Here is a 22747-nt window from a genome sequence, read left to right on the forward strand (position 1 = left end):
AAGAGGAGCCTATAGAGATTCTATATAGCTGTTTGTGCAAAAGCAAAATGTCTTCAGCACCACCATGCATTCAGATCACAATTCTGATTGTAAAAGCTGCCAGAAAGGACCACATTTAAAAAAAAGAAAGAAAAATAGATGTCTGGTTCTGCCCTCTGTCTATTATTGTAGAGTTGTTAAAGCATCTTGAGGCATCTGTTGTTGTCATCTGTTGCTATGTAAATAAAAATGGAATGAAATTAATGTGCAATCAATCAAAACTGGCATAAAACAGACACATGAGCAAAGATCCGCAGCTATTATTGCTAAGAATTTACAATCAAATATGAGTCATAGTTAAAATAAGGTTCCTGAAAAGTTCTGACTCATCAGTGTGGTCTCTGGGGATTTTAACTCAGCAGTGCCATCTGCTGACATTTCTTTGAATGCTTCAGTATACACAAAATTAGGGATAATTACTCAACATTAGAGCAACTGCAGCAATAAAAGTTTATAGTATCAAGTATGAATAAATGTATAAATGTTTTTCTAGACGGGCTTTTAGACAAATTTTTGGTCTTTGACATGAACGTCTCGTGGGCTTAAAACTATAAAAATAAATAAATAAATAGTTGAGGCATAAAAATGTTACTTCTATCACATTTTGACTCCACATGTACCTGCTTCTTATTGAGCTGTTAAATGTTGCTGACTTATATTTGGTGTTGCTGGCTGGAAAAATCCCTGCCAGATTATCATTAATAAAATGCTGATAATTGATGTTTAGTGAGTATAAAATGTTTGTTTTTTGGCAAAGGTAAATAAAATGCAGCCCCAGTGCAGCTGAAAATTGCTTTATTTTTACAATCATGACATAAATATGGCAAACACAATTCCACATTGTTGTTGCTGTTTCCTCAAATGTGCATGTGTCTGATAATCAGTATATCCCATAGGTGTGCTCTTTCCCGTCTCTGTATCTGTCCAGGTAGCGTAGGGGCTGCCGGTGAGGGTATTTGACCTGTGGGGGGTGGTACACTGGAGGCCTGATGAACTCAAACACGGGCTCCCTCATGTCTGCAGGAGAAGATGCAGGAAAGCAGACTGTTAAACTCACATTACCAGCTGCCACACAAATCCTGGCCCAATTTAGATGAACACGTTAGAGGTGGGAAACAAGTTCCAGCATGTATTGTGTTGTCTTTTTCCCACACCGTGACTCACTTAGGGTGTTGTGAAAGGTATCTGTCACAGATTGATCCCACTGGCATTGGAAGAAGGCCAGACCCACAGGAGTCATGTTGTCCTGGTACTTTCTGTAGAAATCCACCGTTTTAAACGTGCGCTGCACCAGTGATTGGCTGTGTGGAGAGACGATACATGCTCAGTGCGTTTTTAGGTATCACACAGGATTAACAGTTATGTCCCCACTCAATACATTTTTTAATCCAGGAGGTGTTTAGAGTATTTGTGCTAAATCGAGCTAAAGTCAACATGTCAAGACAATTGATTTTATTTATTAAGGTTTGTGGTATACTAGGAGCATCAGCCACTTGTCTGAAGCATATTTAATATGGCAGAGTTTTTTTTTTCCAGCATTTGTGGTCTGCAATAACACGTCATAATTCAGGTCCTATATAGTGATTGTGCGATGCTAGTATTTTACAGAGAGATCTGTATCTCTATCTATCCATTCATCCACATGGTGGTTGCCCCACAGAAACACAAGTTTTGCTTTTAAATTTCCGTCCTCTGCTATGTGTCTGAGATCACCATGTTATCTATATGGTACAGTGGGGCAAAAAAGTATTTAGTCAGCCACCGATTGTGCAAGTTCCCCCACCTAAAATGATGACAGAGGTCAGTAATTTGCACCAGAGGTACACTTCAACTGTGAGAGACAGAATGTGAAAAAAAAATCCATGAATCCACATGGTAGGATTTGTAAAGAATTTATTCGTAAATCGGGGTGGAAAATAAGTATTTGGTCAATAACAAAAATACAACTCAATACTTTGTAACATAACCTTTGTTGGCAATAACAGAGGTCAAACGTTTACTATAGGTCTTTACCAGGTTTGCACACACAGTAGCTGGTATTTTGGCCCATTCCTCCATGCAGATCTTCTCGAGAGCAGTGATGTTTTGGGGCTGTCGCTGAGCAACACGGACTTTCAACTCCCGCCACAGATTTTCTATGGGGTTGAGGTCTGGAGACTGGCTAGGCCACTCCAGGACTTTCAAATGCTTCTTACGGAGCCACTCCTTTGTTGCCCGGGCGGTGTGTTTTGGATCATTGTCATGTTGGAAGACCCAGCCTCGTTTCATCTTCAAAGTTCTCACTGATGGAAGGAGGTTTTGGCTCAAAATCTCACGATACATGGCCCCATTCATTCTGTCCTTAACACGGATCAGTCGTCCTGTCCCCTTGGCAGAAAAACAGCCCCATAGCATGATGTTTCCACCCCCATGCTTCACAGTAGGTATGGTGTTCTTGGGATGCAACTCAGTATTCTTCTTCCTCCAAACACGACGAGTTGAGTTTATACCAAAAAGTTCTACTTTGGTTTCATCTGACCACATGACATTCTCCCAATCCTCTGCTGTATCATCCATGTGCTCTCTGGCACACTTCAGATGGGCCTGGACATGCACTGGCTTCAGCAGAGGAACACGTCTGGCACTGCGGGATTTGATTCCCTGCCGTTGTAGTGTGTTACTGATGGTGACCTTTGTTACTTTGGTCCCAGCTCTCTGCAGGTCATTCACCAGGTCCCCCCGTGTGGTTCTGGGATCTTTGCTCACCGTTCTCATGATCATTTTGACCCCACGGGATGAGATCTTGCGTGGAGCCCCAGATGGAGGGAGATTATCAGTGGTCTTGTATGTCTTCCATTTTCTGATGATTGCTCCCACAGTTGATTTTTTCACACCAAGCTGCTTGCCTATTGTAGATTCACTCTTCCCAGTCTGGTGCAGGTCTACAATACTTTTCCTGGTGTCCTTCGAAAGCTCTTTGGTCTTGGCCATGGCGGAGTTTGGAGTCTGACTGTTTGAGGCTGTGGACAGGTGTCTTTTATACAGATGATGAGTTCAAACAGGTGCCATTCATACAGGTAACGAGTGGGGGACAGAAAAGCTTCTTACACAAGACGTTACAGGTCTGTGAGAGCCAGAGGTTTTCCTTGTTTGAGGTGACCAAATACTTATTTTCCACCCTGATTTACAAATAAATTCTTTACAAATCCTACCATGTGGATTCATGGATTTTTTTTTCACATTCTGTCTCTCACAGTTGAAGTGTACCTCTGGTGCAAATTACTGACCTCTGTCATCATTTTAAGTGGGGGAACTTGCACAATCGGTGACTGACTAAATACTTTTTTGCCCCACTGTATCTCAACACTTAATGACATTTTAGAGTCAAGAGTAGAAAAACTCAATGTAGCAGAGTGTTTATAGCAACCAGCCTGAGAGTTTGGCTCACATGGGTTACTCGCGCATAAAATGACCTCTAAATTTGAATTGTGTTTAGTATATGTTGTAGTATATCCATCACTACAACCGCACATATATGCCAGGTTTGGGTGGTTCGGGAGGCAGTTGCTAATGCTACACTGAGATTAGTGTTATTCTTACCTACTGAGCACAACACATTTCCTAGTCACAGGTATCTTGCTGTAACTTGCTGTTGGGATGGACTTTGTTATTGTTGTAACTCCATCCAAAAAGAATACATCATCCACCACTCTGATTAGTGTACTACTCACCATGGCGAGGGCCTGATGTTTTCCTGGAAGTTGATGGACCCATCCTGCTTGAAGAGCACGTAAATATAGCGATGGAAGCCTGTTCCTCTGGCAGGGAAGGGTGGCAGGTAGTGACACAGCTCCTCACCAGCCTGGACTGCTGAGCCCGGTATGTTCCCCCTGCAGAGACATGGATCATTCGAGGAATCCATGAATAACTCGAAACGAGGTTTATTTAGCTTAGATTTAAACTTGAAGTGAGAAATCAATGACAGTAAGCCAGCCAGCATAAAGTGAATGGACTGTAAGTTTTTTAGTGCTCATCCAGATGATCTGACCAATCAAAACATCTTACACTTCAAGTTAAGAGCAGAGAACAAAGCTCTGTTTTATTCCATTTCCTTTTTAGGGTTCGCCTTGCTGGGGAGCAAACAAATGCCCTATTTATTAGTTTGTCACCAGCTCCACCTTATGAGCCTCAGTCTGAGCACCACCTGTGTGTGACCTTTGGCACAGATTTTTTTTTTTTTAAATCTCTGAAAGTCTACCGCAGCGATGGAACACAATTCTTTCAAAAGTCACTCCATCATTTGGTGTTTGGTTTCTGTTGGTAGAAAGCAGTTTCAAAATCTCTCACAGGTGTCACACCTTATTATTGAGTGTTCCTCAGTCCTGACAGAGACCACTCAAGTAAACACAGAAAGGTTTATTTGCAGGATAAAACTGATTACGCGGAACAAACACGTACCAATTTGACTGTGTCCTCAAGCAGACCAATACATGTGGAAAATACTAGTGTAAGAGGATGAAAACCCTGCTCCCACAGCAGAACACAGCCACCAGATTCTCTTGCTGAAGGGGTTGTGCAGGAGTTGTATCCTCAGTTGGCCACAAGATGTCTCTTTTTACACAGAAACTGTACTTACTACACTGATCAGAATCAGAATCATTTAATAATCAATATGGAAATTATGTACTTTGATTATAAACTAGTTTTGACATCTAAATCTTACTCCTGTGAGACAAAGCTCTGTAAATGCAGCAGTCTGCACCATGAAGCTCACACAGTTAAACAGTGCGCCCCAGGGTGGCTGTGGCTACAATGTAGCTGCCATCACCAGTGTGTGAATGTGTGTGTGAATGGGTGGATGACTGGATATGTAAAGCTCTTTGGGGTACATGGGGACTAGTAAAGCGCTATATAAATACAGGCCATTTACCATTTACCATATGTTTTGTGAAACTGGATGCTCAGATTTAGTGGGAAACCTTATACTTTGGAAAATTAGATCAGTAAATTGATCTTGTTGACTTAGGAATTATCTGATTGCACTTTTGAACCTCAGCATAAACACAACATGGTCAGCATATAGTTTTAAAGCTTATTTGACTGGTATGAGACTACTCACACAAGCCAGTGGATGTATTCTGCCTCGTTATCTTGAAGATGCTCATCTGAGGGGGGGAAAAAATTGTACTTAATTTGGACAGTCTGCAAAAGTAAAGAATCCTTCAGTTACTTGTGTGGATTCACTTTTAAACGTATTAAAAGACAGCCAGTCATTCTTAGGACTGTCCACTGATCATTTTGTGTGTACCTGGACAGGTAAGCAGGAGGGTCCACAGGGAGCCCTCCTCTGCATTGAAGCTGATCTGTGGTGCCGTCGCTGCCTGGAGGACCACAAAGAACAGAAAGAACATGATGCAAGAAGATTTATAAAAGGTGTGGGGGGACATAGAATCAAAATCTCTTAACGTACCTCAGTGGGTGTCAGTTGATTCCCATAGTGCACATGAGTGCCGTTATCCTGGCTGTAGCAGACCTTGAGTGTAACCTGAGGTAGAAAATAAGCCATGGGGAAGAGATCTCTGAAGACCCCATAGTGGTCCGCAAGTCTTTTAACATGAAACGGCCCGGTTGTCTTCTCCCAAGTTTCCTGCACTTGATCCAGAGGGATCTTAACTGGTGGACAACAAGGAACCTGTTACCACAGGGTACCAAAACAGAGCGACAGGAGAATTCGTTAGAAACTGATGTAAGCTTACACGTGCGCAGACGAGACGCCCGCTCCAGCTCGACGTTCTTCTTGTTCTCCTTCATCACCTGCCTCTTCTTCTTTACTTCTTTGGTCCTGCAGGGTTGATAGTAGGGCAGTCCGATGTCCACTCGCTCTGCGCCTTCAAACACAACAGAATTCTTTCGTGCTATCTGGAGTTTTTACCATTAAAAAAATGACATTTACAAGACATCACATTGCCCCGATGTTCACTCCATCATCTCACCGTGCTCAGGGTCAGCGTTTTCCACGTAGCTCCTGTAAGTCTTCCACCATACGTCCTTGTTCCTCGCCTCCGCCGCTTGCCTGAAGTAACGATTGTAGCTGCGATACTTCTCTACCGACGCCAGGTTTTTAACATCAATCTCTTCATTTGGCATCGGGCCCAAAGGAGGAACCCGTTTGCAGAGGAATGCTGGAAACATCCCAAACAGTTAGACACATCGCTTTTGAAAATGCTACATCTTTAAATGGTAAAGTGATAGTGTACAATAGTGATCATAGATGGTGATTCACATTTACTTTTCCAGCTGCTGCGCTGTTCTATTTCACCTAATTTGTATTCATTCTGCACCAAAGTATGTTTCTGTGCCTTTTGATTGTCAAAGCTACTGATTTCCCAAATCTGAGTGGGGAGGTGGAAGAATCCATTACATTTTGATACCACGCGGATGACTTTGCCTACATCTGTGAAGTACACAGATGTAGGCATTGCATCCTCAGCGCCTTTCTACTTTGTAAGCAAGGCTACGTAAAAATTATGGGCCAAATGTGAGGAAATGTGGTGGAGAGAAAGAACAAGAGCATGCATTCAAATCCTCTTCTTTAAAATTGAAAACAATGCCTTTAGGGTCTTGGCAGAGGATCAGACAAATGTCATGAAAAGTGAGGATCAAGTTAATTAACTGGGCAGTGTAGTGCCTGTGGGCGAGTCAGACTTTGGAGGAAGAGCACCCCTCATTTCTCTTTGTGTTATTTATCAGCTTGTTGCTGGTTTTACAGCATGACTGAAAACTGCAAAACAAATGGAAATGTGCAGAGGACATTTTGCACTCCGAGTCAACTGTCAGCGAGTGATGAGTTCACTGTCTCGTACTTTACCTGTTTATTCTAAGGCAGATATCTTTGCACCTTTATAACTATGGCTGTGAGTATTTACTGATAACTATATTAGTCACTGGATAATGGCACAGCATACACTTTGCAGTTCAAAATTAAGAAGAAGAAAAAAACAGTAGCAGCTAATTTCCAGAAAATAATGTAACTGATGTATGAGCCGTTTAGCATTAAATGTGTTGACACTCTTACAACACCTCAGTTGTTTTCCTGATCAATGTTTAGCTTGACCAAATTTATTCGTCACATTTGTTTATGAGATTTCTACCATGTCTGTAAGGGGACAGCGTGCATCAGGGCTCTGCTGCAACTAATATAACCTACCGAAATATTTTCTATATTCAAGACGTTCAGGAAGTATTTTAAAAATTGCCAAATACAGATGGACTCCATACCTGTCGTGACAAATGCCCTCGCATTATTGACCCCTAAATCTGTCCCGGTCCGTAAAGCAGCAGCACATACTGTGCGCAGCGCCATCTTGGAATGACTTTCCCCGCCCCTACTTTTTTTTCTTTTTTTTTAAACAGAATACGGTGGCCGAGAGGGAAAAAAGAAAAGAAGACACTTAAAACTGAATTATGCAGTCATATACATTATAACATTAAAATTTAATACATAAAAAAATTATGTATATTATGTAAAAAATTATGTAAGGATTTTTGAGGCGAATGTTTCAGTAAATATCTATTCTACATTAATTAAAGCAAAATAAAGCAAACGATTGACATAAATTAAGTAGTATTGCCCTCGCAACTTCACAGCGGAACAGTGTTACAGTTTGTCTCATAGCATACAAAATACAAAATATATGGGTCTTTTTTTAATTTCATTGGTTTCTCGAAAGCACGTGAAGGCGTCCCTTTTTGCGTCATACGTCATCCGGAACGCTTCATCTAGCGATATTCATACAGTGTTCTGCATGAATCTATCGGTTTACGTGGTAAGAATTATTTTTTTTGGTACAGCATCTTGCTGGTGAGTGTGTAATGGTGCTCTGTTTTAAGATATCTTTTGACCATTTTAATATGTTGACGAGTATTTGTTTGTAACAGTCCGCGCTAACGTTGAATGACTTGAAAGCATGCTAACGCTGGCTAACATTAGCTTTTCCGTTCACTTGTGTGGTAGCTGACATTAGAATCTGGGACTGCTGCCTTCCTGCTCGCCTGTTATTTTTCCCTATAAATGTTAAGCCAGTTCATAAAGAATATTTTCCTGCCCAAAAATAAAATTGTTTTCTTTAAAAAAACGAAATGAAGTTGTTTGTCTCGAAAGGTGTCATATTATGGTTAACCTCAGCCTTTTTTGTTTCCCTCTACAGAGATGTCTGCCATGTCTTCAGAGATGGAGTCTCAGAATGCAAACCTAAACTGTTCCATTTGCCTGGAGTTCTTCCGGTATCCTGTAACCATCCCCTGCGGTCACACCTTCTGTAAAAGCTGCATCAGCAAGCACTGGGACATTAAGAGCCAGTCTGACATTGGCCCTCAGTGCCCCATCTGCAATGAGGAGTTCAAAATTAGACCTGTCTTGAGGCGTAATGTGTCCTTGTCGGTCCTGGCAGAGACTGCAAACAGCGCTGGCCCCTCATGTAGGGATGCTCTGGTGAGAGGAGGTGAAGGGGCCAGAGCCATGCTGCTGTGCGAGCGCCATAAAAAGCCTTTGGTTTATTACTGCAGGCAGGACAAAAGGTCTGTGTGCAACGAATGTGAAAAGTCAGAGTGCATGAACCACGAAAGGGTCATATTGGAGGAAGAAAGGGAAACTCAAGAGGTATACAAACACAAAGCCTCTGCAGATTTAAAACTGGGAGTGGATTATAGATGATGATTATCACATATTTGTATGACTGTGAAAGAATAAATGATTTTTTTCTTGACTTGATATGTTTTCATTACAGCTGCTGCTGGAAAGGAAGAATACAGACGTGGGGAAACTGCTTGAAGAGATGCAGAAAAGTATAAATGACTTGACTGAGAATATCAATCAAGCTAAGGTAAACTCTCACTTTAAGCCTTTGTAAATGCTTCGCAAAAGGAGGCTTTTAAGTATAAAAGAAATCGAAAGCGTGTGCCCAAATGAACCCAAGCAACTATTTTACACAGCATATTTTAAATTAACAGGTAACTCTTGAGCAGACGTCAGCCTGGGTGAACGCCAAGTTTTCTAACCTGATGAAAATCCTGTCCGAGAAGCAGGAGGCAACAGTGCTTTTTATTGAGGTGGAAAAGCAGGCAGCCCTCGCGGAGGCAGAGGCGCGGCTAACCGAACTCAGCGAGCAATCCCGCCTGCTCAGAGAGCGCCAAGACCAAATTGCGGCACTACATGACCTCCCTGATACTGACCTCATCAGGGTTTGTATCCCTTGCCTTTACACATTTGGGAAGGGGAGGATCTGGTTTTTTATTTTGGTTCATTTTATAGTCCCAGTAGTTTACAAAGGTAAGTATGTGCAGGTTGCTGTTTCATGTAACATGCACAAGTGGATGCGTAGAGCTTTCAGCAAGCTTCCTACTGCTGGATGGCTGCACAAGCATTTTTTTTAAATAACGAAATGTGGGCTTAATTAAACAACACGAGGCTGGTATCTGCTCAATCACAGAAAACCTCAGTGTTTCGCTTCTTTCGACTACAAAGTTTATCAGAGTTGCGGCCCAGGCCTTGTCACGCCTTTCCTATGAGCCACGTAAAAAGAACATTGAGTGTCACAAGAGACATCTTGGAAAATTAATGTTTACTTTATTTGTTATCTCATTAAGAACTTTCCACATAAGTTTATTTTGTCAGATTTTAGTTCCAGGCCAGTGAATGCAGCATGATACTTATTTTGTAAGTTATAGTCTCCCCTTTGCGCTCGATCTGTCTGGTTTGAAAGGCACTGAGAAAATATTCCAACTCTCAGCTTCACAGCAATGCTTTCCTGACCAGTGGGAAACATCACAATGGCGTCTTTTACATATCGACAGTGTGTGGGCCAGACAAGTAGAGGCATTATTTGAGCCAGCTAGGGCAATAATTACACCGTTTAACAGAAACGATGCCTGAAACCTATTAACCACAAATTCTAGGAGCACACTGTAGAGGATCCAGACACATGTCATAATGTAATGAATGGCAGGTGATTTTGAATTGTCATTAGAATTGAGTTTTTATTTCATTTAACAATTGCAGAAGCAGCTTAAACTCACTGTTTCAGCTGTAAGGTCAAACCAAAGTAATTAATCAGACATTGAAACTTTTGCCTATTCGTTAAAGCACTGCCTGAAACCCGCTTCTTCACAGGAATCATCGCACGTAGAAGTCCCGCGCTTCAAGGATATTTCCACAGATGTGACTTCGACCCTGCAGGATCGATTAAACAGCGTCACCGACATCCTCTCCCGAGTGTCTAAGCTGGTGTCTGAGGACCTGGAGAAAGCTGTGACCACCGCTGTGGGTCATGACAGAGAAGGTGACCTGTCACTAGGAAAGATGAAGCATGTTAGCTCGATCCGCCTTCAGACGGTCCTCATGTGTTCTCATGCATTGTCTTTGGTTTCCAGGTTCTCCTCAGGACAAGAGGCCAGTACTCGCTGTGGTTCCCAGCCCCGCTGCTCCGTGCCACCCTGTTGGGAAGGAGGGCCTCAGTGCTTGTGAGTTCTAAGAGACATTTTATAACTAAGGACCTCTAAAACTTTTCTAGATCACTGTTCCAGCTTTAATCTGCCTGATTCATTTTCTTCCTTCTTACAGACCGATGCTCTCTGACTTTTGACCCACGGACAGCCAATGGGCATCTAGTTCTTTCCCAGGAGAACCGCAGGGCTGAGCACTTGACATCAGGGCCACGCGCTGTCCCCGCTCATGAAGCCCGCTTTGATCACACCTGGCAGGTGCTGTGCTTTCAGGGATTCAAACACGGACAGCACTACTGGGAACTGGAGGTGTCCAAGCCTTGGGCCTACCTCGGGGTAAGGATATCATAATGCTGTGTAGGCTGTGGCTTTGTGACACATTGCTTTGTAGAGGGTCGCTAACGGGAACATTCTAGGTCCTGCCGAATAAATCGTTGATATGTATGTAGAGGTCATCAGAACTAATGATTCCATGCAGATTGTAGCTGCACGTATTCAGTCCACAACAGGTGGAAATCGGCATGTAACAAGCTCAGGAACCTAACTTGTGACCCACACATGTTACATGAACCTGCTCAATAGTAGATCCACTCTGTCTGATCAGTCGAGAATGTTTCAACAGATTTTCCTTATGTGTTATACAGGGATTCATTGTTCCCAGAGAAATGACCACAGGATGCTAATGTTTCACTTGTTCTGCGCATCTTCCTCCCCAGGTAACCTACGAGAGCATCCCCAGGAAGGAAAAGGGCAAGAGATGCATGGTGGGAATGAATGAACTGTCCTGGAGCCTGCAACTGGACGAGCACCAGCTCAGCGCCTGGCACAACGGCCGGCGGGAGACCATCCCCGGCAACTCCCATCACAGCCGCATCGGCATGCTGCTGGACTACGAGGCGGGTACGCTTACCTACTACGGAGCCGGCCAGACAAGGCTGCACGCCTTCCACTGTGCCTTCACCCAGGAGCTGTTTCCCGCCTGCTGGATAGGAGAGGGGGTCAGCATCACCCTCTGCTCTTCATGAGCGGACTTGTAGAAGAGGGGAACAAGTGGAATTCTAGGAATACTATGAATCATGGCCACAATCTGACTTGACATAAAGAACCCCCTCCCCCCGCCTCCAAACAATCTAGGAGCTTCTTTTAAATTCACTTTTCTCTTCTGGGACGACTGCCTTCCTGCATTGTTTTTAGTAGAAGAACTGACTTACTGGGATTTTCTTTCCTCTAACATGTTTGCCATTTGGTTTTGCATTGTCACTTACCACAATGTTGCTAAGGAAACCGTTTATATGCATACGTAAGGGGCTTTTAAAACGATTTGCAGTTTTAGTTCACACTAATTCATTTTTTTTAACATGTGATAAATAATGTTCATGTGTCCTATTTCAGGTAGGAAAAAAACAGTTACATTTCAGTGGGTCACACTTTTGAGCTTTCATTACCTAAAGCTTAGAAACAAGTGTCTCCTCATGAGACACTGAACTCTGCATACATGCTGGATTATGTCTTTAATTAGGGCACACACCCTTGTTGAAACAAATGTTCTTTTTTCCAAAATAGCATTACAATATATGCTGTGTGATTAGTGAAAAGATACCTACTGAGGTGGAGGTGAATGCATCAGTAATACTGTGTTGTTTCTGTGCCAGCACAGGAGGACAACTTGAACACACGGTCTTACACATGTCAGATTTGAGTATTTTTGATTCTGCCCTAAAGAAATGCACTTCAGGCTACATGAGAAGTTTCCTATAGGTTGGCGAGGACCTGTTACACTCATTCCATTTGAAAAACATGAATTGACTCTAAGGGAAATTTATGATTCTTTTTAGCAAAGGTGAAATTCGATATTGTCCTGACTTTATTTTTAAAGTTAAATTAAAGCATCATATTAGTAGATTCACCTATTGTATCAATTTGAATATCTTCAGTGACTTCACTCGGAAGTTATCTCATTCATATTTTCAGGAAACTTGAGGTCGGGGTTACCAAGACACAAACCGACAGAAAAGCATAATGGGCCCACTTTTGTAGCTTTATGTTCATCACACAGAGTGAATTGTATCAGATGGAAACTGATGAATATCCACCTGTGCCAGAGCATATGTCCACATACAAATGAAAACAGCAAATGTAAAGGGATGCTTGGGAAAAAAATTTCAAGGCTCAGATGTTTAGGGTAAATATTGTACTCATACATGTCCAAACCTCATTGTGTTTTCTGATAATATTCACATGTATGCTGAGCTCATTCTACGGAAGTATGTGAGCTACTGTAGGTGAAAGAAAAATGTTGCAGGCTGTAGCGCTACTACTGAGAACACAACTGAAAATCGAAGGCTGCGTTATCACGTTGCGATCTGATCTTGACTGCACAAACAAATGGTGCCGACGGTTGACGGTGCTGAGCCGGAATCTGATGTATTGTGCTGGTGTGTGCATATTTTGGGGCAGATGATTTTTAGATTATGAGGGTTTACAAATCTTAGCTTAGCTGAGAACTTTTAGCACATTTAAAGTGGGTTACTGCTGTGGATTTGCACAAGTTTCCTGAAGACAAGGAACAGCTGAGGAAAAGCACATTTGGCTGTTTTGGCCTAATGATTGGGGGAAAACTTTCTGTCACTCTTCCTGCTGACTGTTGCATATGTTTGTCAGAACTGCTAATGCACTATACTGTGGACTATTAAAACTTATGATAGCAATACTCTGCTGAAATAAAGACAGACACTCTGAATTCTTTATTAAAATCCAGTCCAATGCATACATGCATCAGTTGAGCTCATGCCTTGTTTTCTTACTCGAGTTGTTAATTATTCAATAAATTAGTTTGAATTAAATACAGAGCTTTATTTTTATTTTACACACAGCCATGACGGAGCATACAGGAACCCGATGCATAGCATTCTAAAAGTGCAAAGAATCAGCCGCAGATGTGCCACAGATACAGTATATAGATTGGAGACCGCAGAGGAAGGAAGAATAGAAGATGAGATACTCAGATTGGACCTCAAACTGAAGAGTAATAATCACGACCACAGAAACAGAAGAGTTCACTGATGGTTCTGTTTGTGTATACAATGTTAAAAATGCAGTGAAGATGAAAGCAGGCTGATGGTGAGTCTGACCGTGCGTCTTCTCTAACGTCTGGAAGCGTAATAAAATAGGGAGTGACATCATTGGGTGACTGCTTTGCTCTTGCAACATTATAAAGATAATCCCTCCTGGCAGTCGGTCCCTCCAAAAGCCCAGCCGTCCTCTCCCCTGCTCTAATCCAGGATCAGGGATTGGCTGCTGTGGCTCAACGCCGCTCTAATCTTTGTGGTCCGCTCGTCGGCCAAAACGCGTCAAAGCAGGTAGGGCCACCCTGCGACCCGCTCGTTAAAAAAGCTAGTTCTTCTTTAGGTTAGTGTTCTTGATAAAATAATGTTATTTTTAAGTCTACATATTAAAAGCCTGTACACACAAATAATAGAAAAATAAAATACTGCGTTCATTTCGCCTCTGGACAGGTTAGCAAAGTATTTACTATCATTTATCTGAGTCTAGTTTTATAGACAGTCACAGGACATCATGAGCACAGCTGAAGTTAAGGTTGCTGCACGATTCTGGGGAGGCTTCCAAGGCAAGAAATACTAAAATAGCTCATCAGGTTACAAGGTTTTAATCAAAAAGCCCTCAAAACCACTCCAAACACTTTGGCCTGAACAATCTGTTCTTCCTCAGAAATTGCTACCAACACTTCTTCTTTGCTACTTTACATCACGTAAAGGTGCATTTGAAGAGAATGAAGCTGATTACAATATATGAGTCGTTACAAGGAATGCAGGCTGAGGCGGGAAAGCAATTGGATGACTTTAAGGTTAGATCAAAATGGAGATGAGCTGGAAGGAGATTAGGATGAAAAAAATTGATTATCTTGGGGGGGGGGAAAAAGAACATACTGGCCCTCCTACTGTCCGGTTAATGTAAGAGAAATAATGAGATCCAGCAGGATGGAAGATAGAGGACAAAGAGGAATGAGGGAGACATTAAGCAGGTCTATTGGTTCTTCTTGTCTTCTGGAGGAGAGTAGGGAGGAGGCTTGTCCTGGAAAGAGAGGAGAGTTTTGTTTTGAGCATGTGAAAGATGGTGCCATGTAAACAGAAGAGTAGGAACACACAGTGGTCTTGGATTACTGCCATTCACAGACTGAAGCTGTGGCAAACAACTGGCTTTTAACCCCATAAAATGTGGTTTTATCAGTGACTTCCACTTGCTGTAACACCTTAACCAGGTCATCCACTGATGTGGTTTCTGCATAGCTGCTAGCATCAGTGACTGTCTCACAGCAAAGTAGAGACAAAATAAATACAGGGAGTGCAGAATTATTAGGCAAGTTGTATTTTTGAGGAATAATTTTATTATTGAACAACAACCATGTTCTCAATGAACCCAAAAAACTCATTAATATCAAAGCTGAATGTTTTTGGAAGTAGTTTTTAGTTTTAGCTATTTTAGGGGGATATCTGTGTGTGCAGGTGACTATTACTGTGCATAATTATTAGGCAACTTAACAAAAAACAAATATATACCCATTTCAATGATTTCTTTTTACCAGTGAAACCAATATAACATCTCCACATTCACAAATATACATTTCTGACATTCAAAAACAAAACAAAAACAAATCAGCGACCAATATAGCCACCTTTCTTTGCAAGGACACTCAAAAGCCTGCCATCCATGGATTCTGTCAGTGTTTTGATCTGTTCACCATCAACATTGCGTGCAGCAGCAACCACAGCCTCCCAGACACTGTTCAGAGAGGTGTACTGTTTTCCCTCCTTGTAAATCTCACATTTGATGATGGACCACAGGTTCTCAATGGGGTTCAGATCAGGTGAACAAGGAGGCCATGTCATTAGTTTTTCTTCTTTTATACCCTTTCTTGCCAGCCACGCTGTGGAGTACTTGGAAGCGTGTGATGGAGCATTGTCCTGCATGAAAATCATGTTTTTCTTGAAGGATGCAGACTTCTTCCTGTACCACTGCTTGAAGAAGGTGTCTTCCAGAAACTGGCAGTAGGACTGGGAGTTGAGCTTGACTCCATCCTCAACCCGAAAAGGCCCCACAAGCTCATCTTTGATGATACCAGCCCAAACCAGTACTCCACCTCCACCTTGCTGGCGTCTGAGTCGGACTGGAGCTCTCTGCCCTTTACCAATCCAGCCACGGGCCCATCCATCTGGCCCATCAAGACTCACTCTCATTTCATCAGTCCATAAAACCTTAGAAAAACCAGTCTTGAGATATTTCTTGGCCCAGTCTTGACGTTTCAGCTTGTGTGTCTTGTTCAGTGGTGGTCGTCTTTCAGCCTTTCTTATCTTGGCCATGTCTCTGAGTATTGCACACCTTGTGCTTTTGGGCACTCCAGTGATGTTGCAGCTCTGAAATATGGCCAAACTGGTGGCAAGTGGCATGTTGGCAGCTGCACGCTTGACTTTTCTCAGTTCATGGGCAGTTATTTTGCGCCTTGGTTTTTCCACACGCTTCTTGCGACCCTGTTGACTATTTTGAATGAAACGCTTGATTGTTCGATGATCACGCTTCAGAGGCTTTGCAATTTTGAGACTGCTGCATCCCTCTGCAAGATATCTCACTATTTTTGACTTTTCTGAGCCCGTCAAGTCCTTCTTTAGACCCATTTTGCCAAAGGAAAGGACGTTGCCTAATAATTATGCACACCTGATATAGGGTGTTGATGTCATTAGACCACACCCCTTCTCATTACAGAGATGCACATCACCTAATATGCTTAATTGGTAGTAGGCTTTCGAGCCTATACAGCTTGGAGTAAGACAACATGCATGAAGAGGATGATGTGGACAAAATACTCATTTGCCTAATAATTCTGCACTCCCTGTAAAGACTGGCTGACCTTCTGCAGAATGATGCAGGTAGGGATGTTTCTGATGTTAATGGCTGATGGCCAATGCCTGTGCTGATTATTTTGCTTTTATTATGGTTTTTGTGTCAGGGGATAACACGAAATGTTACCCATGGAAAATATCTGACCTGATTTCTTTCCCACTGAAAAAAAATTTGATGTGATAATATATTGGTTATTCATCGTTAAATGGCATTTTAAGGCTGATATCTGTCAACTACATTGCTACATTTCAGTGTTGTACATTAACCGTAGCGCTGAAACAAATTACACATTTCTCCAAAGTGGTGAAGACGGCTGCATGAAGGGCATCTCCTCTCTGGAGCTGTTGTCCAGACAGTAGATTGCCCTTCTTGTTGCACGTTGAAGCTCTACTTGGAACCTTGTTAAGATCCAACCATGCAAAATATGATTTTCCAAGTGGTCTTAAACTTTGATCAGGACTGTAGCATCACACAGTTGGTGGAGATCTGCTGTCTGCGCATTAATGATATGAATCTCACATTCCACCACATCCCAAAACAAGGAATTTTCACCCACAGAACTGCTCACTGGATATTTTCTCTTTTTTGCTTCTTTCTCTGTAAACCTTAGAAATGGTTGTAAAGGAAAATCACAAATTCCCAACACCAAAATAAAATAAAATGACTTTTTTTCTACACTGGTAAATTAATCTGACTTGATGCCCCAGCTTAAATTTAGCAATACGTTTAAAAATCATGCAAATACACTGCGCTAAAATACACTCCTCTGTATACAAAAAGGCCAGCACTTTTCAAATTATACACCAAATGAGTTTATTTTGGATCTGCAGTCACTGTTAGTATAGCAATGACTACAAACAAACAGATGACAAATGGAAAGGAAATACAGCTCAATTCAAAGAGACATGGAAATTCAAACACTGTCTCACAGCCACTGAAAGAAAATCTTCGACAAGATTTACATTCTCATTTTAAAAAAAACTTGTAAAGCAGAAACATGAAGGGCAGCTCACCTGCGGCAGGTACACATGTGTAGGGGGCAGTGTGGCACAGCTGGCACTCGCTGCTGCTTCAGCGGCTTTGGCCTCCGCTGGGAAAGCGAGTGAGACAAAGGAGGGGTTCATTAATTAAACATGGGTCTTACTAATAACCCCCGGGACATATGAGATGAGAGGTGCTAAACGCGCTGCAGGTACGACGGCCTTTGCATTGAGAGAGAAAAAAAAACGGCAGTTTAAAATCTCCATGACTTGCAGATAGCATTTTTCCAGCGCAAAGTGTTTTAAATATTTTGGAGATCTGACATTAGCTTATCTTTAACCTTAAATTCCTTAGTACAACATCTCTGTGATGCTGAATTAAGCTCATGTGATATCAGTGCAGTGCATTCATTGTTAGAAAGCAGGCAACATGTTGCCCTTCCTACTGCTTTATGTATCCAGGCCCAAACAACACAAAGTACTTCCAATAATGTACTGTATGCATCGCTTCAAATATCTTGAGAAAAAAAAAACTATCCACACTTTCCAAACAAATTACTTTTCTTAGTTTTCAATTTAAAATTTACCTGTAATCATAAAGGAGAATATTTTTTTAAAACAATCAAGGTCCACAATCTATATACCACTAAATATATACTAAAGACAAATGATTTTTTTACAGCAGATATTTCACTTGGTGTGGCAGGAAAAAGCAAAAATATAATGAAAGACATTTCATTAACATTATACTGGGTCTTGGTAAAGCTCTCCTTTTGTATATGTTCTGTACTCACATCTTGTTGCATGCTCAATCATCCAGGTAAGTAAATCTCCAAAAGTTGATTCTGTTCATCTGGACGTTGCGTTTTTCAGTAGGAGAAACATTTCTCCCACTGAAAAACGCAACGTCCAGATGAACAGAAACAATTTTTGAAGATTCTGTACTCACATATAATGTTTGTACATTTATGAAATGACAAAGGCATTCTATTCTTTTCTAACAAGACCTGTGTGAGCAGATCTGTTCCAACATGATATGTAAATGTTAAAGTATAAAATAGAGTGATGAACGCGTGCAGAAACTCAACATCCCTTTTTTCCTAATAGCATGATGTTTTTATTTAGGCTGTAGCTGAAGTCAGAGCTTCTCTACCGGAGATTTTCACCTGCTGCCGAGGAGGGGAGGTCTGGATCATGTGGTGGCTGCTGACCCAGAGGAGCAGAATAAGGAGGTGGAGGTATGTATGCTGCAGAGGCATCAAATGCTGGAGGAGTGGCGTAGAATCCATCTGGAGTCCGAGAACAGAGAGTTGCAGTTTAGTTTTCACTTTCACAAGATGTGGATCTAAGCTGACGACAATTCTGAAAAGCACCTGGAGGAGGAGGGTTAGGGTAGGAGTAGCCGGGTGGAGGTCCTGCTGGGTACATTCCATTAGCAGGTGGAGGTGGGTAAGCGTAGGCCCCATTAGCCATGTAGGGGCATCCACCAAAGCCAGCAGTTACAGGCTGACCTCTGGATGCTGAAAATGTGAGGCAGTAAATCGATTAATAAGTCCATGAAATATCAGGAACTGTACTATTTCATGTGTTCTGCTTTGTTAACATACCCTGAGCTGCAACCTGCAACATGTACTGGCCAAACTCTATGGCTCCTCCAACAGCAAAGATGAGCTTGAAAGTAGCACTGCCCTCCCAACCGCCTCCAAGAGAGATTCAAGAGAGGGCTTAGAGCAGGGGTGCCCAATCCCGGTCCTCGAGAGCTACCGTCCTGCAGCTTTTAGATGCATCCCTACTCCAACACAGCTGAATCAAATGGTTTGATTACCTCTTCAGCATGCCATCGTGTTTGGCAAGCCATTCATTTGATTCAGCTGTGTTGGAGTAGGGATGCATCTAAAAGCTGCAGGATAGTAGCTCTCGAGGACTGGGATTGGGCAGCCCTGGCTTAGAGACACAAGATGCTGCGTGTTCCATTACAGCATAACGGGGAAAAAGTACACCTACCTCCAGGCTCTGCATTGACTGTGCCCTTGATGTAATTGGCTCCCAGGACAGGCTGTTTGATCTCACAGCCCTTCATCAGGTAGAAAGGCATCATAAAAGACTGCAGCGCATCCCGCCCTTTAGCCAGGAAGATCACCTGGGATTAAAAGAAGAAACAGCATCATATTAGCTCAGGGGTGGGCAATCTCAGTCCACGAGGGCCGGTGTCCCTGCAGGTTTTAGATCTCACCTTGGGTCAACACACCTGAATCACATGATTAGTTCGTTACCAGGCCTCTGGAGAACTTCAGGACATGTTGAGGAGCTAATTTAGCCATTTAAATCTGCTGTGTTGGTTCGAGGACACATCTAAAACCTGCAGGGACACCGGCCCTCGTGGGCTGAGATTGCCCACCCCTGTATTAGCTACTCCCAAACTAACCTTAAATGATAGTAATTAGAATGATGGAGTTCTGCTCTTCTGCTCTGCTAGTACGTGATGTGAATTGTGGCACCATTATGCCAGCACAAGGCTTCGGCTAAACAAAGAGGAAGACTTGGTGGTGTTGTCACTCACCCTGTATGGAGTCAGGTAGATGCTGCCCTTCTTGCTCTTTCTGAAGGCTTCGGGCAGCCTTTCCGTGTCACAAAAAACAAGCTCCACATTGTCATGGTTCATCAGCACACTAGATCCAAAAAGAGAAAGACGCTGGAACCAGCTGATTGTAGGAACCAGAATTCTTTCCAACATTTTTTGTGTGCATCAAAAAGAAAATCTGTAATGTTTGTATAAGCATTTGACCTACTTTCATCTTAAAAGCTTAAAATGAGATCATTGGGTTATTGTGCAACCGTCCATTGCCTTTAGTACAAAGTACTATAGGCAGAGGATTAACATGCCATCTAGTGACAGAGCTTACTACAGGTTCCGGGTTAGCTCTAATGGGTTTATCATTACACTGCAGCATGTTCTAGAAGAAGCTGGCCATTATTTTTGACTCATGCTAATAAACAAAACAAATACTTTAGCACAGAGGCCAGGCCAGAGCGCAGACTGAAGGCTATGCAGCTATTGCATTGCAATATATGCTCAGCTATTCCTGCAATGAGGCGAAATAACGTTTTATCCTCGATACATTAGACTTATTACAACATTTAAAAACCACTAAACATTTATGTAATCCTAGTCTGCGGTGATGATATAACAGACTGAAGGGCCATATTTCGGCTAAGAGTCCGGGACCCGGTTCTGTAAGATGCGACGCGAATATTAGATTAGAAAAAATGACGTTGAAATAATTAACATAGCCATGCTAGTCGTGAAGCATTCAGAGGTTTATTTTGCATCGATTAGGAGCAACTCTTCAATTCGCACTATATCATATAAAAGGCTCTTTGTAAAAAGAAAAAAAATGATACTGTAGTTAAAAATGAAAGCAAAATTATTATTTCACGGTGTTCGACAAAAGCTTTTACACATGTTTGTTTAAAAAAAATAAGCTACCAAATGCTAAAAGTTAGAAATTCAGTGCAGCGTTTACTGTGTGGCAGGTGTGTCTGTGTATTAACCGAATAATAATGTTGCATTTGCAGTGCTACTGATATGTAAACTATCTCCATGACATGTCAGAGCCACATTATTTTTGAATGAGTCTGGTGTGACGCTCGTCCCAAAGAGCGGGTATAACTTATCCGTGGCTGGTTAACTGTAACGGCTAGCTAACAGCTGCTAACTGACGTTACCTTTCACTGTTGTTGATGATGACACCACCGGACTCCGAGTGATTCTGATTCAGAGTCATGTCGACGGCCCTCCAGATTGTCTGGAAAAGATTAGATACTGTTTTATTCAGTCAGAAAAACGTATCCAAAGGCCTCTCTGGATCCTCGGTGACTTCCCTCCGCGCGGATAACGGTTGTTGTGATACAGAGCCAGCTGAGGTTGCCGCACCTGCCCTTCCGCCATACGTGTGAAACGCCCACCGCGTGACGTCACGCCCCTTTAAAAAGTCGGTTTGCCCTAAGCCTTTCAAAACATTCAGTCTGATTTTAAATATTTCTTTAATAAATTTACGATCAAATGTCTATGACTGAATGACGTTTAAATGACCGACACGAGCTCTACAAGGTTCTACCAATTGCAATATAGCTTCTAATAATAGTAATAATGCTAGAAAATCATCATATACGTAAGACTTTTAATGTGGCTAACTACGCCTCTATAGTTAGTAGTACAGTTAGATGTAAATAATAATAATAATAATATCAATTAATTAAAAAAGAATGAAAGACTTCTTTACATCATGAGTCTGGCTGATGTACCAGTTAGCCTAAATAGAAATGTATTCTTACTTAATTAGTATTATTACCGTCAAGGCAGGGTCAGCCTTACCTGTTTAAGGGACAGACAATTTATTTCAAGTGAGTCACAGGCATTGACAAACAGAAGTAAGTCAAAAATTCTATTTGTAGTACAAATATGGCACGATGATTTATATATCAAGTATTGAAATGCCTCTTACATTATGTAACAGAATGAGTCAGGAGAAGGTGAGTGGTCAGGTTAGTCAGAAGCACCCACATCCTTGTAAAAGATGCAACAAGTGGTGTGTGTTGGCTAACAATAGTTGACATCTATGTCTGACCCTCTAAATTCCATGCACAAAGCTATTATATGAGCCAGAAAAACAAGGAACAGATAATAGATTATACAAAGTTGTTAAATGAAACAGATGGGTCAAATGTCACTTTTCACTCCAATGTGCTAATACACGGGAGGTGATGTAACTACCCTTACTGTCAAAGTTTACTGCTATCACATGAAGCTCTAGGATGCCATCATGGAACATGTCATACCTGGATTGCAGCTCATATCACTTCAGTGCTACCATAGAGGTAAACTCTCAATGCCTACACAAGCAGCTGTGTGGAAACACCTGGCTGATGATTGAAATTTACTCTAAAATGATTGTATAAGAATTCTGAATAATTATAAGAACTCCATCACCTCAACATCAACATAAATTATTTGTTTAATTCAAATAATTTTCAACTAAAATTCCCAAATATTCATTAGCTGTGTTTTTTAATATGCTGCACACATGCTAATAGATTTGTATATTGCTTCTATATTATTAGTCTAATAAAAGCAAAAGTCCTTAAGAATTTTATTTGATTGAACATTTTATAAACCAAAGATTTTGAGATTTCATTGAAAAAAGTCATCAGATGCACTGTAAAACTTGATATACTGTCACCTTAACCGGTGTGTAGAATGCAAAATTTAGCTAGTTAGCTATAAGCTAAACTTGCTTTTTTAATCTAGCTAATTTAAAAACGATGTAGCCAGT

The 22747-nt window shown here is 41.7% G+C and overlaps 3 protein-coding genes across 4 annotated transcripts; 1 reads left to right on the top strand and 2 right to left on the bottom strand.

Moving 5' to 3' along the window:
• Nucleotides 1-817: 817 nt before the first annotated feature.
• mrpl38 (mitochondrial ribosomal protein L38) lies at nt 818-7421 on the bottom strand. Its single transcript, XM_026177340.2, has 9 exons — nt 7297-7421; nt 6012-6200; nt 5775-5906; nt 5489-5691; nt 5327-5399; nt 5138-5183; nt 3750-3908; nt 1204-1340; nt 818-1056 (listed from the first exon to the last, which is right to left on the bottom strand). The coding sequence occupies exons 1-9, from the start codon at nt 7379-7381 to the stop codon at nt 920-922; spliced, it is 1161 nt and encodes a 386-aa protein (XP_026033125.2). The 5' UTR covers nt 7382-7421; the 3' UTR covers nt 818-919.
• A 289-nt stretch (nt 7422-7710) lies between these two features.
• Nucleotides 7711-12424, top strand: trim65 (tripartite motif containing 65). Of its 2 annotated transcripts, none has more exons than XM_026177343.2 (8): nt 7711-7844; nt 8226-8677; nt 8805-8900; nt 9028-9258; nt 10187-10355; nt 10447-10536; nt 10637-10854; nt 11235-12424. In XM_026177343.2, exons 2-8 carry the CDS (start codon nt 8228-8230, stop codon nt 11541-11543), a joined length of 1563 nt encoding a protein of 520 aa, XP_026033128.1. In that variant the 5' UTR covers nt 7711-7844; nt 8226-8227; the 3' UTR covers nt 11544-12424. The 2 variants fall into 2 exon arrangements, with proteins under 2 accessions (XP_026033128.1, XP_026033130.1); XM_026177345.2 differs by having other exon boundaries at nt 7778-7879.
• Nucleotides 12425-13247: 823 nt separating this feature from the next.
• On the bottom strand, nt 13248-21398 carry wbp2 (WW domain binding protein 2). The gene is made up of 8 exons (XM_026177350.2): nt 21141-21398; nt 19975-20083; nt 19419-19554; nt 19022-19114; nt 18788-18934; nt 18581-18703; nt 17448-17524; nt 13248-14610 (listed from the first exon to the last, which is right to left on the bottom strand). Exons 1-8 carry the CDS (start codon nt 21197-21199, stop codon nt 14563-14565), a joined length of 792 nt encoding a protein of 263 aa, XP_026033135.1. The 5' UTR covers nt 21200-21398; the 3' UTR covers nt 13248-14562.
• Between the last annotated feature and the right edge of the window lie 1349 nt (nt 21399-22747).

Source organism: Astatotilapia calliptera, chromosome 8, assembly GCF_964374335.1.
Source record: "Astatotilapia calliptera chromosome 8, fAstCal68.1, whole genome shotgun sequence".
NCBI classification, from domain to species: domain Eukaryota; kingdom Metazoa; phylum Chordata; class Actinopteri; order Cichliformes; family Cichlidae; genus Astatotilapia; species Astatotilapia calliptera.

Coding starts and splice junctions, on each gene's coding strand:
- mrpl38 (XM_026177340.2), bottom strand. CDS start 7,381: ATGGCGCTGCGCACAGTATGTGCTGCTGCTTTACGGACCGGGACAGAT. Junction 6,201..7,296: donor GAGGGCATTTGTCACGACAG/GTATGGAGTCCA, acceptor GGATGTTTCCAG/CATTCCTCTGCAAACGGGTT. Junction 1,341..3,749: donor AACATCAGGCCCTCGCCATG/GTGAGTAGTACA, acceptor CTCTCCACACAG/CCAATCACTGGTGCAGCGCA.
- trim65 (XM_026177343.2), top strand. CDS start 8,228: ATGTCTGCCATGTCTTCAGAGATGGAGTCTCAGAATGCAAACCTAAAC. Junction 8,678..8,804: donor AAGAAAGGGAAACTCAAGAG/GTATACAAACAC, acceptor TTTTCATTACAG/CTGCTGCTGGAAAGGAAGAA. Junction 9,259..10,186: donor CTGATACTGACCTCATCAGG/GTTTGTATCCCT, acceptor GCTTCTTCACAG/GAATCATCGCACGTAGAAGT.
- wbp2 (XM_026177350.2), bottom strand. CDS start 21,199: ATGACTCTGAATCAGAATCACTCGGAGTCCGGTGGTGTCATCATCAAC. Junction 19,555..19,974: donor TCTACCTGACTCCATACAGG/GTGAGTGACAAC, acceptor TTTTAATCCCAG/GTGATCTTCCTGGCTAAAGG. Junction 18,704..18,787: donor CCCTAACCCTCCTCCTCCAG/GTGCTTTTCAGA, acceptor CTCGGACTCCAG/ATGGATTCTACGCCACTCCT.